At 41.9% G+C, this 12202-nt stretch overlaps 1 protein-coding gene across 2 annotated transcripts in view; it reads right to left on the minus strand.

Moving 5' to 3' along the window:
* LOC143372044 (uncharacterized) overlaps positions 1-12202 on the minus strand; it is a 70252-nt gene that overhangs the window by 52062 nt on the left and 5988 nt on the right. The window contains exon 1 of one of the 2 annotated variants that reach the window (XM_076817858.1): positions 6188-6513. The exons of the other annotated variant lie outside the window; for it this stretch is intronic. Within the exon in view, the coding sequence (XP_076673973.1) occupies positions 6188-6271 (84 nt within the window). The 5' untranslated portion in view covers positions 6272-6513. Of the gene's footprint in view, positions 1-6187; positions 6514-12202 lie in introns of those variants that run through there. 2 annotated transcript variants of the gene reach the window in all.

A 12202-nucleotide genomic window follows, 5' to 3' on the forward strand; every position in this document is an offset into this window, starting at 1 on the left:
ATCGGGACGAATGGTAAATAGCGAAGTACCGAGTCGAAAAATATTGATTGCCAGGAGGCGAAGGGGGCCCACCCACGACTACAAGGCTGGCATTTAATTTTTATAAGAAATAGATACGATTTTCAAATCTTAATAGGGGAGAGGTCCTGGATTTATCTAACTTTTTTTGAAAACTATCTAAACAGTTGCCTAACCGAAACTGTCTTTGAAAAATTAGAAGACTTATCTAAGGCTTTTGCGATGGAAGGTACCCCTCACCACGCAAGAATCTACTAAGCAATAAGAAGTTCCTAGAAAAATAATTCACTTTTATAAACAATACGCAATGCACAATCTGCCTCAGTAAGCTCGTGCAATTAGAAGGCAAGAAAATACTTTTAACGTAGAACTCTATTACCTTCTTACCCATTTCATTACCAAAGCGAGCGGGCTACGTGTTGCAAAATAAGAGATACAGAAATAATTCGCCGCGAATAATCGCGAGTATTGCGTTCGCGAAGGCTACAAAAATTTCAACCAAGATTTACGTTGTTATCGTCGCCGATCCGATGCACTGAGAGCTTTACTGAAGCAAGCGCGGATACTTTATTACGCGCGCAGGTAGAGGCTAAGCAACCCTGGCGTGTAAATTCCACGATTCTGCTGCTTCCTCGACCAGCAGAGTTGCTTTCTGAACCCATTACAGTTCACGGGAAAAGATGATCTGTTCGAGAGTTTCCCTGCGCGTGCACAGAGTCGCTTATAGGTACTCCGCGGCCCAGGGGAACTCTACGGCGGGATTAAGAATCGTGACTGGTTAATACGAACCGTCGTGCGCCACGACTCCCAAGAATTTTCGATACTGGGTATCCGGGTTACGATATATTTATCGAACAAGTGGCAAGCCGCGGGGATAAAGCGGGCGATGGGAATTATTTATCAAACAATAAAGTAGCCTTTTGTCCAGCGCGCGGCACATTGCCACCGCGAGAGAGAAGAAAAGAACGTTTAATTTCGCGGTAGACGAGGCGCGCACCAAAAGACAAAAACATACGTTGCGAAACGATTAGCTGTTTATAATAATGATAATGTCGTAACACAATGGAACGTATTTTGCACGGAACCTGTAGCTAGCTCAACTGTAACGAGCACAATTTTTTATTTGTCTGGCAAAGCAAGTCAAGCACAGTAGATTTATTTATTTATTATTTATTTCATGGTAGGGGAGACCGGGGCAAGTTGATACGTTCTTCGGTTTTAAATTTTTGTCACTTTTCTTTAAATTAATTACTTGACAACAAATACGCTGAAATATACTTTGGTCCTTCCTCTTTAGTACATCGTAAATGCAAACTTGAAAAAACACAATTTCCCCGGTCTTCCTTGCAATAAAATTCTTTGATGGAAAAATGAGTGGAATTAGCAGAATAAAGATTTTGCAAATGGCCTTTGGTTTGGAGGAGGAAAGTTTAAAGGGTTAAAGGGGTATTCTCATGCTGCTAATTGAAGAATTCAATTTCCTTTGCTTTTTTTTTAAATCGTGCTGTCGAAAGACCGCTTCTTATAGTATTTCGCAAAGTTGAAAGAATTCGCGAAGAAGAGTGTCTTCTGGCACATTACCGGTGATTTATTTGCGAAGGGAAAGCTGCGAGGTAATGCCTAGTAAACCGCAGGGAATTAGCGAAACTACTCGTTCTTCTTTCATATTCTAGTGAATAAGGAGATCCAAAGTGTATTATGTTGAGTTGTGAATGATACAATAGCCATGGATTTGCATAACACGTCCTCGTTACCGAGCTGACTCGAGAATCCTCCTTTTAGGAAAAGGAACGGTAAAGGAGAGGCTCGGCAGGAATAAAAGATAGAGCCCAGGCGAGTTTCGTGGGAAGCTTACAAATTTTTTCGAAAATCCGTGCAACAGCCATTTCACACGACATTATCCTGCTAAGCCTTTCAGGCGGGCTCTTTCACGAGACGAACGAGATCGAACGCCACAAAAGCACGAATACTTTACTCCTGCCTGGGTGCGACTTAGAATGGACGAGAGACACGCTAATGAGCGCGTTAATTGTGGCAATCAATTCGTAACGAAATAAGTACGCGGGAAATTGGTTCAATTGATGCGTTCAACTGATGCAGCGAAGCCTCGCTTCAAAATTATCCGAATAATGATGCGAATAATTGAAGAGTCCTTGCGGGAAACACTAAGCACCAAAATTAGAAAGAGAAAAGTTGTATTGGAAAATCTGCGTGCCAATTGTAACAGGTATTATAGAACAGAATTTGTTTTTTGATACTTAACAGTGTTTTCTACAAGGACTTTTTAATCGTTGATACTTTCCATTGTCTACTGACTGGCAATTAAGTCTAAGCGTGGCATTAAGCGACTAACAAACTGTGAATCAGTAAAAATACAAGAAACTATATAATAAACGATTCTTCAAATCAAAATAATCCCACCGAATGGTATTGGAGAATTTCATTTGAGAATCGATTCTTATGCTATTGGAATAATTTAGATTTAGAATATTTACAGTGCTGTGTAAGAACAGGTGTTAAATTTTGGATGCGAAAGTTCACAACATATATGTTAAAAGGAGCTTTTCTTTTCAACTTCAGAAAATAACGAAAAAGAAACTGTTTAAGCTTGAGGTGAGATTTCACTTATAAGTGACTAATAAAAATTCATTCCTACGGTATTAACAGTGGCGCGCCCCGAGATTAATGTAACCACGACTGAAGTAATTCAAGAGTTTTGTAAAAAGAACAGAAAACTGAATTTTATTCTTTAAATCAATTCTTATAATCACTTAATGAATTTTATTGAATTTGCATTGAAAATTTTGTCCCTTCAACTCGGCTCCCCCAAGATTAAATCCCGAGTGCCGCCGCTAGCTGATGGAATAAACTTTTATTCGATTAACAGCTTCTTGTCGATCACTCGGCATCTGATTCGAATCGCGCCCCAACTTCGACCCTGTTCAACGATGCCGATGCGCATGCAAGCTTCTCGAGTCTCGCGGATGGAATGGTCTCGTCCTGTCCTTAAGGAGAACGCTCGCGGGCGGCAATTAAGCAATTCTCGGTTCGCCGGTTACTTTTAATTGTTCCTAACGAGGCTAAACGCGTCCGTGGTCCACGTCACGGCGCATAACAATGAATAACGGTCGCGGTGAACGAGTACGTTTACTTTGTTCCCTATTGTCATCGTCGACGACAATCAGCTGACCCACGCGAGTGCTCGAAATGTGTTTCATTGACGTGCGAACTTCGCATTCCAAATATGTAATTCCGCATAGACTCGACTGGGGCCACCCCCTCCCTCACCACAGGCAGGGGACTCCAGAAACACGTGTACGCATTTTATGAAAAAATTTGGATGAAACTTCCGTGTCCAGAGTGGTTACAGAAAGTGGGGAGGGTTGGACAACTTTTTTAGATTATATAGTACTAGCTTTACTACGCGGCTGCGCCCAAAACTTAGATTCTGATTTTATAAAAAAAATTGTTTTTATTTTTTTTTGTGAAAATAGTCACATTAGTTTCTAGGCGACAAACACGGAAATGTATAGAAGCTTTCTGCTTTATATTTTTAGATGATGGTACGAATAAATTGATGGAGGAAAAAGGTGAATGCCATAGTAAGGGTTATTTTGATATAATTCGTGTATGATTATTCTCTTGGGTAGGGTAATATTAACAGTGTTTACACTCGCAGCCTCACCTTTTACTCCAAGTCTTCTATATTATTGAATTTGCATGCATTTTCGTATAACGAGTAAATGGATTTCTCTTATTGTTTTGCATACGAAAGAAACACTTCGTGTAAATGAAATGAAAAATTTACTTTTAAGTTTCACGCATTTCTTCTTTAATTTCAACGAAATATATACCTTATGAGATGCTTCATACTTGTATTTAAACATTACTAGATTTTACAGTAACACTGATGACTATTAGTATGTGTATTTTGTTACGTGAAACGTGGAATTGAAATCACTTTAGGGGTCGTCCTTAAATTACATAAGGATTTTTGGGGGAGGAGGAGGTCGCGAATTTCTTACGTTTTCTTACAAGGAACAGGGAGCCAGGTAGCGTCTTACGTAATATTTTGCGACCTAATTTTCAATGAATACAAATTCTATCATTAATGTTCCAGAAAAGTAGTTTCAGTTTAAATATCCCGAAACCGAGTTAAACGAATTATATAAATCTTTAATAGAATTTTAATAGCTGACAAAGTTCAATGCAAAAAATATTACGTAAGGAGGGGATTGGAATATCAAATCTTACGAATTATTATACTGGGGGAGGGAGGAGGTAAGGAATCGGCAAAATTAACCTTACGTAATTTAAGGACGGCCCCTTAATGGAGTACAAATGCCACACGATAAAATAAGAAGTCCCGATTGACTGACTCATTAACGCCCAGCTCGAACCGTTTAATCTGGGGAAGTGAAATTTGGAAGGTACATTATTTTGACGACGTAGGCGCCTAAGTATGGATTTTTGGTAATTCCGTCCCTAAGGGGGTGAGCAGGATTGCCAGTGGAATATAAGTGTCGCACAATTATTTAAAAACGTGGTAGAAATTATAAAGAATTGAGTAAGAGGATAGTTAGCGGTGGATCTTTTCAGCACTTGCTGTATCAAAGTAATTTCCTAACATAAATTATTTCGCAAAGTATTCTCTACTCAACAGGCATACCTTCGTACTTTTATACAGAGAATAATGAAAAGAATCGATTTATGTATATTAAAAAGCAGTAGTCCCATTTTTAAAAAAAGCTGCATGAAAGTATGAAAAGACATTCCTCCTATCAATTTTACTATATCTTCGCGAATTACATCACGTTCATAAAAAGAATCTGCATTTCATTAAAACAGTATAACGAATCAAAAACTGATACGACGAAAGAGAAATCTGTAATGGAAACAATTATTCCTCGGCTGGTAACGCGAAAAGCATTTTAAGATCGTTTAAGTCTTTTTTAAATAAAATCCTCATTCTTTGGTAATTATCTAATAGGAATTAATATGACGTATTGAATTATACCACTTGTTGCATGATTGCGTTGGAAAGTATGGAAATCAGACGCATTTAAAAAATTATTCTACCGTAGCATACGCAACAACAAATTCTCTCCGAATATTTCGATTTACGTAGCACCTACTCAAAGGATCGTATTAATCGCGCCTGGTGCAGTGAAAGTGGCTTTCGTCGCGGTAAAAATTCCAACGACAATTAGCTCGGGTTATTATGCGAACAAGTTTTTGCACTATCTGTGGCTGGATATTAAAATTGAACGAGTTTTCGCGGTTGCAAAATTTCATCGTTCGCTAAAACTTTCTCGTCGATGGAAGTTCTGCTCCCCGAAACTGAGTCGTTTAATGAGCAACGCGAGATATATGTACACTGGTGGTGACCCACGATACTTACTAGAAGCTAAACTTCTTCCAAAGAAAACAGCTGCTAATTTCTTGTGCAACGATAAATTGAAACTATAGAATAAAGATTTTTAATATAAGCCTACGTTTTCGAGGAAATTGAAGAAAAAAAACAGCAAATATTGTAAAAATGAATGCTTCAGCAGAAATAAGTCGAGATTGTAGAAAAATCTCTTTCGCCTATCGACTGAGAATTCTCACGAAAACAAAGCTCCATTCGAAGTAGGTTATTCTCCACTTCGACTTATTTCTAACTACCCAAGATTCTATAAACGAAAATCGGGACTGCCGTCTGTATCCAAGCCCAGAGATAGGTTTCTTAAAGCTTAATGAAACAATCAAAGTATTCTTTGAAATAAGCTTTACATTCAAGGTCCCCCTTTCAAAGCGAGTTAACCTAAAATCACGCAACTCAGCCGAACAAATCGATTATCACGCACGGTTTCCCAACGGTCGGCATGGCAACTCTAGCCAATATTTACAGTCACGTGACTCTTCGCGTCTCGTAAACGTTGCAAGAGAACCGATCAAATGACTCGTTTGTTCTACAATTCTACAATCTCAGTCCGTAGAAAACGCGGCAGCAGTTTCTTGGTCGGGACTGCAGAGAGCTCGCGAACGTCACGCACGAACGTTTCACGAGCCGCGTCGCGTCAGGAGGAACCACCTGTCAACGCGAGGACCGCGTGAAGTTGGTCGCGCGTTCGATGCGCTGGCGGCCAACATTCGCAAGCGATTTGAAAAACGCGCGTTCACTCACCGTCAGCTCGGCATTTCGTCCAGCGTCGTTGGAGTGTCGCCGGTGGAAACTCGTCACGCTCGACAGAATCGTCGACACGATCATGCGGGCGCGGTGTTTCACTGATCACGTCTGGCGTTGGTTGCGAGTGTCCCGAGGGACGATGAACATCGCGTGGAAGCCGGCAGGGAGAAGATGCTCGACCCTGCGGTTCACGCCGCGGAGTTCCGTGCCTATTGTCGGAATTTCGTTTGGAATGCGCGTCAGAGCGGTTCACGCGGTGCAACGTCAGGGTAGCGCGGCTAACTTCACTTTCTCTACTCTACGACCCGCGAAGCACACCTGACCACTGGTCGCGCGGTACTGACTTGAGCCCGTGCGCTCGCGAAACCCCCCACCATGCTTCCCCCACTACTAACCCTCGGCCGCCTCGCGCGCCGTCGACCGGCGCAACCCTTGGCGGTTTCCGATGAAATTTCACATCCTTCGGAGATTACAAATTACGGAATTGAGGGATGTAAGCGACAGAACTGGAAATTCTCTGGATTTTCTTTTCAACCGCAGCGATATTTGTAAGCACGCGTGATGCGAGCTTTATACCGTCACAGCTTTAGAGTTTGGAATTAATAGTAAGAAATTAATCTAGGCACAGCGGTGCACTCGGGATTTAATCTTGGAGGGAGCCGAGATGAACGGATAAAAATGTTTTTAATACAAATTCAATGACATTCTTTAGGTGATTATAAAAATTTATTTAAAATCCAGCTTTCTTTTCTTTTTACGAAGCCCCTCTTTTGGGGGAGCTAGCATGGACTCAGCATGGAATTTACATCCTTCGACGCTAAAAAAATAATTCTTAATTTCTTTGACACTTATATGTATCGGGATTTCAACTTATCAACTCCTATTCTTCTTCGAGAAAATGAAGAGGTAGTTTACTAAGAACGGGCCAAATCTGAAGTGCGAAAAAAAGTATAATGTTTGGATACCTATACCTAATCATAATTTTTTTCGGAGATGGGGCCCCGGGGGACCTTCCAGGTTGGGGCCCAGGCAACTGCTCATCAGCCGCCCTGTTAAATCCGCTACTGCCAGTAACTTTTAAGAATTCAGATACAGAGCTTTGCGCATACACTTTTAAAACAATATTGCTAAAGAAAATTTTTTAAAAAATCGATTTTCAAAGTAGAATACCCCGGTACAACTGTAAAAAAATTCCTACTAATAGAAAACACCTCCCAGTCACAAATCCCCGACTAACAGAGCAAGTCCTAGAGATCTGCGATATCTAGATTAAAATCCGACCACCGCGTTGCTAAATAATATCCCGAAAAAATGAAATGCCGCGCAAAGAGGAAGCAAAACACACCTCGGAGCTTGAATACCCCGCGAAAGGCTAGAGCACGGTGAAACTGGCAAAAAAGGAGGATGATCATGAGACGTAGAAACGCGGCCACGAGCAGCGCCGAGCAATTTACTGTCTATTGAATTTGTTTAACGCGTAAACCACAGCCTTTCGTCGTGGAACACGCGAAGACACTTCCCGCGTGTTTATCGATGCCCAGGCACAGATGCATGTACGTCTCGTTGGGATCCCAGGCGCGAACTACTTTCCGCGGTGTCTGTGATCTTGTAGTTTAATGATATACCACGCGCACACTATCGCACACAGTGTTCCCGGGGGGTGAACAGATTATGGCAGGGCCGCGACTATAAAGCCTACCAGATAGCCACTTATGAGTCACGCTCGCGGTGTAGGTTGCGTAGAAGGCAGCCCCTGGCGCACGGTATAAATGTTAATATCGCGCATTTGTTACAACACCGAAGAACGCCGGTGCATCCTGCCAGGCTCCAAGAAAACTGCTATTTACGCCGTGAAAGTCCGCGCACAGAGTGTCCCTCCGCTTTTACTTTGTCCATTAGGGACGAAACACCAGGAGCCCCTATAAAATCTCCCCCGGATGCTATACCCTCGAACCCCTGTTACATAATCAATTATGTATTTTCCAGAAGGTCAAATAACTTCCTTTTCCCTTTGCGCTCATCAACGGATGATCGCACCCTTTGGAAGGTAATCGAGCGGGATCCTATGGCTAATCTATAGCTAAGGATATTGTGAAAAAATACCGGCTCAGCGCTCGCGCCTCTCCCATTCGAGTCTTTGAAGGAACAATTCTGTGCCCGCGCCACTTGGCGACTTAAAGCTGTTGTTTCAAAGGAACGCGGAGTGGAAAAGGCGTTGACGCGTAAGCGATGTCAAGTTTGTTTACGGGACTGGAATATTATAGGTCCCAGGTTTTAGTGTTGATTTGCAAAAGCACGTTCTGAAGTAACAAATGAACGTAGAGATAATTTTTGTTTTACTCTCTAAGCGTCATTTCGTTGACTTTAATGCGCAGAAAGAAAATTTTCAATATATTTACAGGAAAGAAAGTTATAAATATAAACGTAAGAGCGTGTACGCGATGCACCGTTCGATGGTGAACACGATTCCGGACAGGTGAATCACCTAAAACACAAAGTAAAGGCATTTTTATAATCTGTAAGACAGTATCCATCTTGCGCAGGAAGCAAAATTTTGTTAAACAAATTAATACAATTTTTATGTTGATGTTTCTGATTTTTTCCTTTTTTCGTAGGAGAAATATTGCTATCTTTTCTTTAAGAATTCATATTGAAAATGTGCTCCCGACACGTGGAGGGGAATAGTTTCCTGCAACTCCCTGTAAATTTTCATTCAAATCGTTCGAGCGGTCTTCGAGATTCTATGTTCACCGTTTTGGAAAACGTAGTTTCTGGGAGATCGCGTTTAAAGTCGGACATCGTTATCCGATCTGATGTGCAGGCTCGTACATTTTTTACTGCAATTTCTTCGTTCCTTAGAAATTCGGGGCCCGGTTGCGCTTAAAATACGTAGACAAGATGTAGCTAGCGGAACGTGCAAACATCCTAAAAACCAATTTTCCAACATTTTCTTATATCTGTGGTTCTACTGTTATATATATATCTACAGTCGCGTTGTTTATGATCGGTCCGTGGGCAGAGGTAGCTTTGGTACGTCGCTGCAACTGAAATATTTATCTGCGATTTTACAGTAGCTGGAACAGCTCCATTCAATCATGACGGGACAATTCCACCGTCGCAAATGTCGACATTCTCAATTACAATCTCCTTGCTCGTGCCCATCTTTTTCCGCGGCACAGCTCTCCCACATTCGGTCCCAAGCTGACCGCATTCCAGGAAGTATCCGTGCCTCCGCCTATCGGAATGCATTTGCATCGCGTTCGATCCGCGAAATTGCTGCATCGATGCGCGTCCTTTGACTCCGCCCGATTAATCTGCTCGTTTCAATCGGCTTCCACGCGAATATTCCTGCAGAAATCCGTGCCTGGATCCGCGCGAATCGGTCGCCAAATAAACGTCGCTTCCCCGCGTGTCGTTCGTGTATCATTCCCCTGGGAAAGATTGCGGAGCAGGCGTGGGAGTCGACGCGCCGAGGAATGTGGAAAATTGGAAAATAAACGAAGGCTGTCGCGCGGGGACCAGCGGCGCTCGCAGGGATCCCAGCTGCTGGACTCATTATTGCCATTGTTAGTTCCACGCGGCGGCAGCGGGAGGAATAAAAGTTCGCGTTTGGAATTTACTTCGGTGCCGTTGTAAATCACGGGCCCCGGGTTCGGCGTGCACATTTCCTGCTGGATCGCCGCGACACGACAGCGCGTCGTGAGCCAGCGTTCTGGCTTTCTGAGGCGCAGCCTCTTGCCAGGTCTGGTACAAAACATGATGTAGTACGACTCCCTGACCCAGTAGCCTCGCATCTCCAGGAGCTCTATGGAGGATCGCCAGCAGGATAGAATAAATCAAGCCTCTGCATTAAGACGGTGGACTCGAACTGTTCCCCCTGCATGCTACTTTATTGGGCATAAATATAAACGCTGCCTGAATAATGGCCCGCCCTTGCAGTTCCTCGACGCGGAGTAAGGGACAGCGTTATTCCCCAAAAAGAAACGATGCACGCGCGCGTGAAAGGTAAGAGGAAAAAACGAGGAATGTCCATTTTTCGAGATTTCGCGATCTACGGCATAGTTTGTTGGTGGCAACTGGGAATACAGAACTGTCGAATCACGAACGGTTATAAGGGTACAATACCCCCGTAAGATAACGTTGAATGTTTGGCATAGGTACTGGTTAGAAACAGGAAATGTTCACTCTGCACGTGAAAGAAACACTGAATTAAGCATAAGCTTCTGTCGTTAAGGTAAAAAAAGGAATTATTTAAGAAATTTAAATTGATTGGACCTTGCTTCTTTAGGTACTGGTGGACTAAGGCATTGAAACTTAATTTTCAATAATTATATATATATATATATAATTTTAGGATAAAAATATTTCGAATACTCTCCAATGGGTGATATTAGGTACGGTCACCCTAGTTTGACACCCTCTATATATAGAGAGAGAGAGAGAGAGGGTTTCAAACTCTATTGTCTGTAAGAAAGAGATGGGGTGACCGTACCTAATATCACCCATTGGAGAGTATTCGAAATATTTTTATCTTAAAATTAATCATACAGGAAATACTCTATGGTCGAAGGATTTATTATTTGGAATACATGTACGGTAGATGTCCCAATTACTGCCAATGTCTCTATTACTACCCTTTCATTTATTTTACTTAATAAGAACGTAACATACAAAGAATAGTGTACAAAAAAGTTTGTTATTAAATTTGGACTGTTCTTCTTCTTCTTCTTCTTCTTCTTATTATTATTATTATTATTGTATCGTACTGTATTGTATTCTTTATACGTTACGTTTTTATTAACTAAAATAAATAATGTGATAGTAATAGGGACACTGTCAGTAATCGGGGCATCTACCCAAATTTTAAATAAAATCGACATATTCACGATAATCCACTTTTAAAAGTGAAATTAAATTTACGACAGAAAGAGACGCCCCCCTCTACGCATTTAAAAATTTGCGAACCTCCATAGGGTGGAAAAAAGTTCGTCATCTTGTCCATGTCAAATTCCTTTTCCTCGAAGACAGAGTAATGACACGATTAAAACGAGCTACGATGTTTATTGCTAGAAAATTGCAACAGTTTGCGAGGGAGCCCTCGCCACTTCCTGAGGAATACGGTCACGAGAAACTGTGGTTTTCGAAAGAACTCGATAGAACCGCAAACCGCGCGATTGTCCTTGATAGCCGGGTAATGTGTTTCAGTGAAATACTTTCCATTAGTCATTTCTGTCGAAAGGGATAGCCGCGGCTATTTCCGTGGGAAATCTATTCGACGAAGGGGCGGGCAACATTTCTGCGACATCTGCGCGGAGCAAGAACGATTTTATTTCAAACTCTACCTCGAACCATCATCCGCGCAACATTATCGCGGTGCCCATCGAGCGCGGAGCTTCAACGGAAATAACTTTTCCAACAGTGATAATAACGAATTAAAGTGCCCTACTAGCCCAAAATCTAGGATAAAGAAAATAGCATTTAATTTCACTGAAAAATATGCTATCATTAGCAATAGAAGCATCCCCGAAACTCAGGTATTAGTCCCAGACAGAGGTGGGCAAAATTTGTATTTAAATCAAACTCCGAGTAACTTTAACTTTAGTGAATTATTAACTTAATCTGATCCTTTAAATTCCATTCATTATTCGAAAATTTTATTTAAATAAAATCTTCGCCCACCTCTGGTACCAAATGCGTTGACCGAAGACGTGACATGGAAATATAGAAAAATTCTAAGAAGACGATCCACTTTCCCTTCAGCCCACGAAAACGAAGACCCTACGTGTCGCAGCCACAGTAGTTGGTGCATTAAAAAGAAAAGGACCCCACCGAATCAACAAAGAGGAGGCACATACGTAAGCAACTTCCACGCAGTCCTTTGTGTCTCTTCACAATTATATTATCGAATGGTGTCTTCGATGGCATTTCAATCGGCACGGGAACAGAATACACGCCGGAGACGACACCTCCCCAGCTCCGCGTGGCTCTGCGCGCACCCTTTGTCAGGCGGCG

Source organism: Andrena cerasifolii, chromosome 8 (assembly GCF_050908995.1).
Source record: "Andrena cerasifolii isolate SP2316 chromosome 8, iyAndCera1_principal, whole genome shotgun sequence".
Taxonomy (NCBI): Eukaryota; Metazoa; Arthropoda; class Insecta; order Hymenoptera; family Andrenidae; genus Andrena; species Andrena cerasifolii.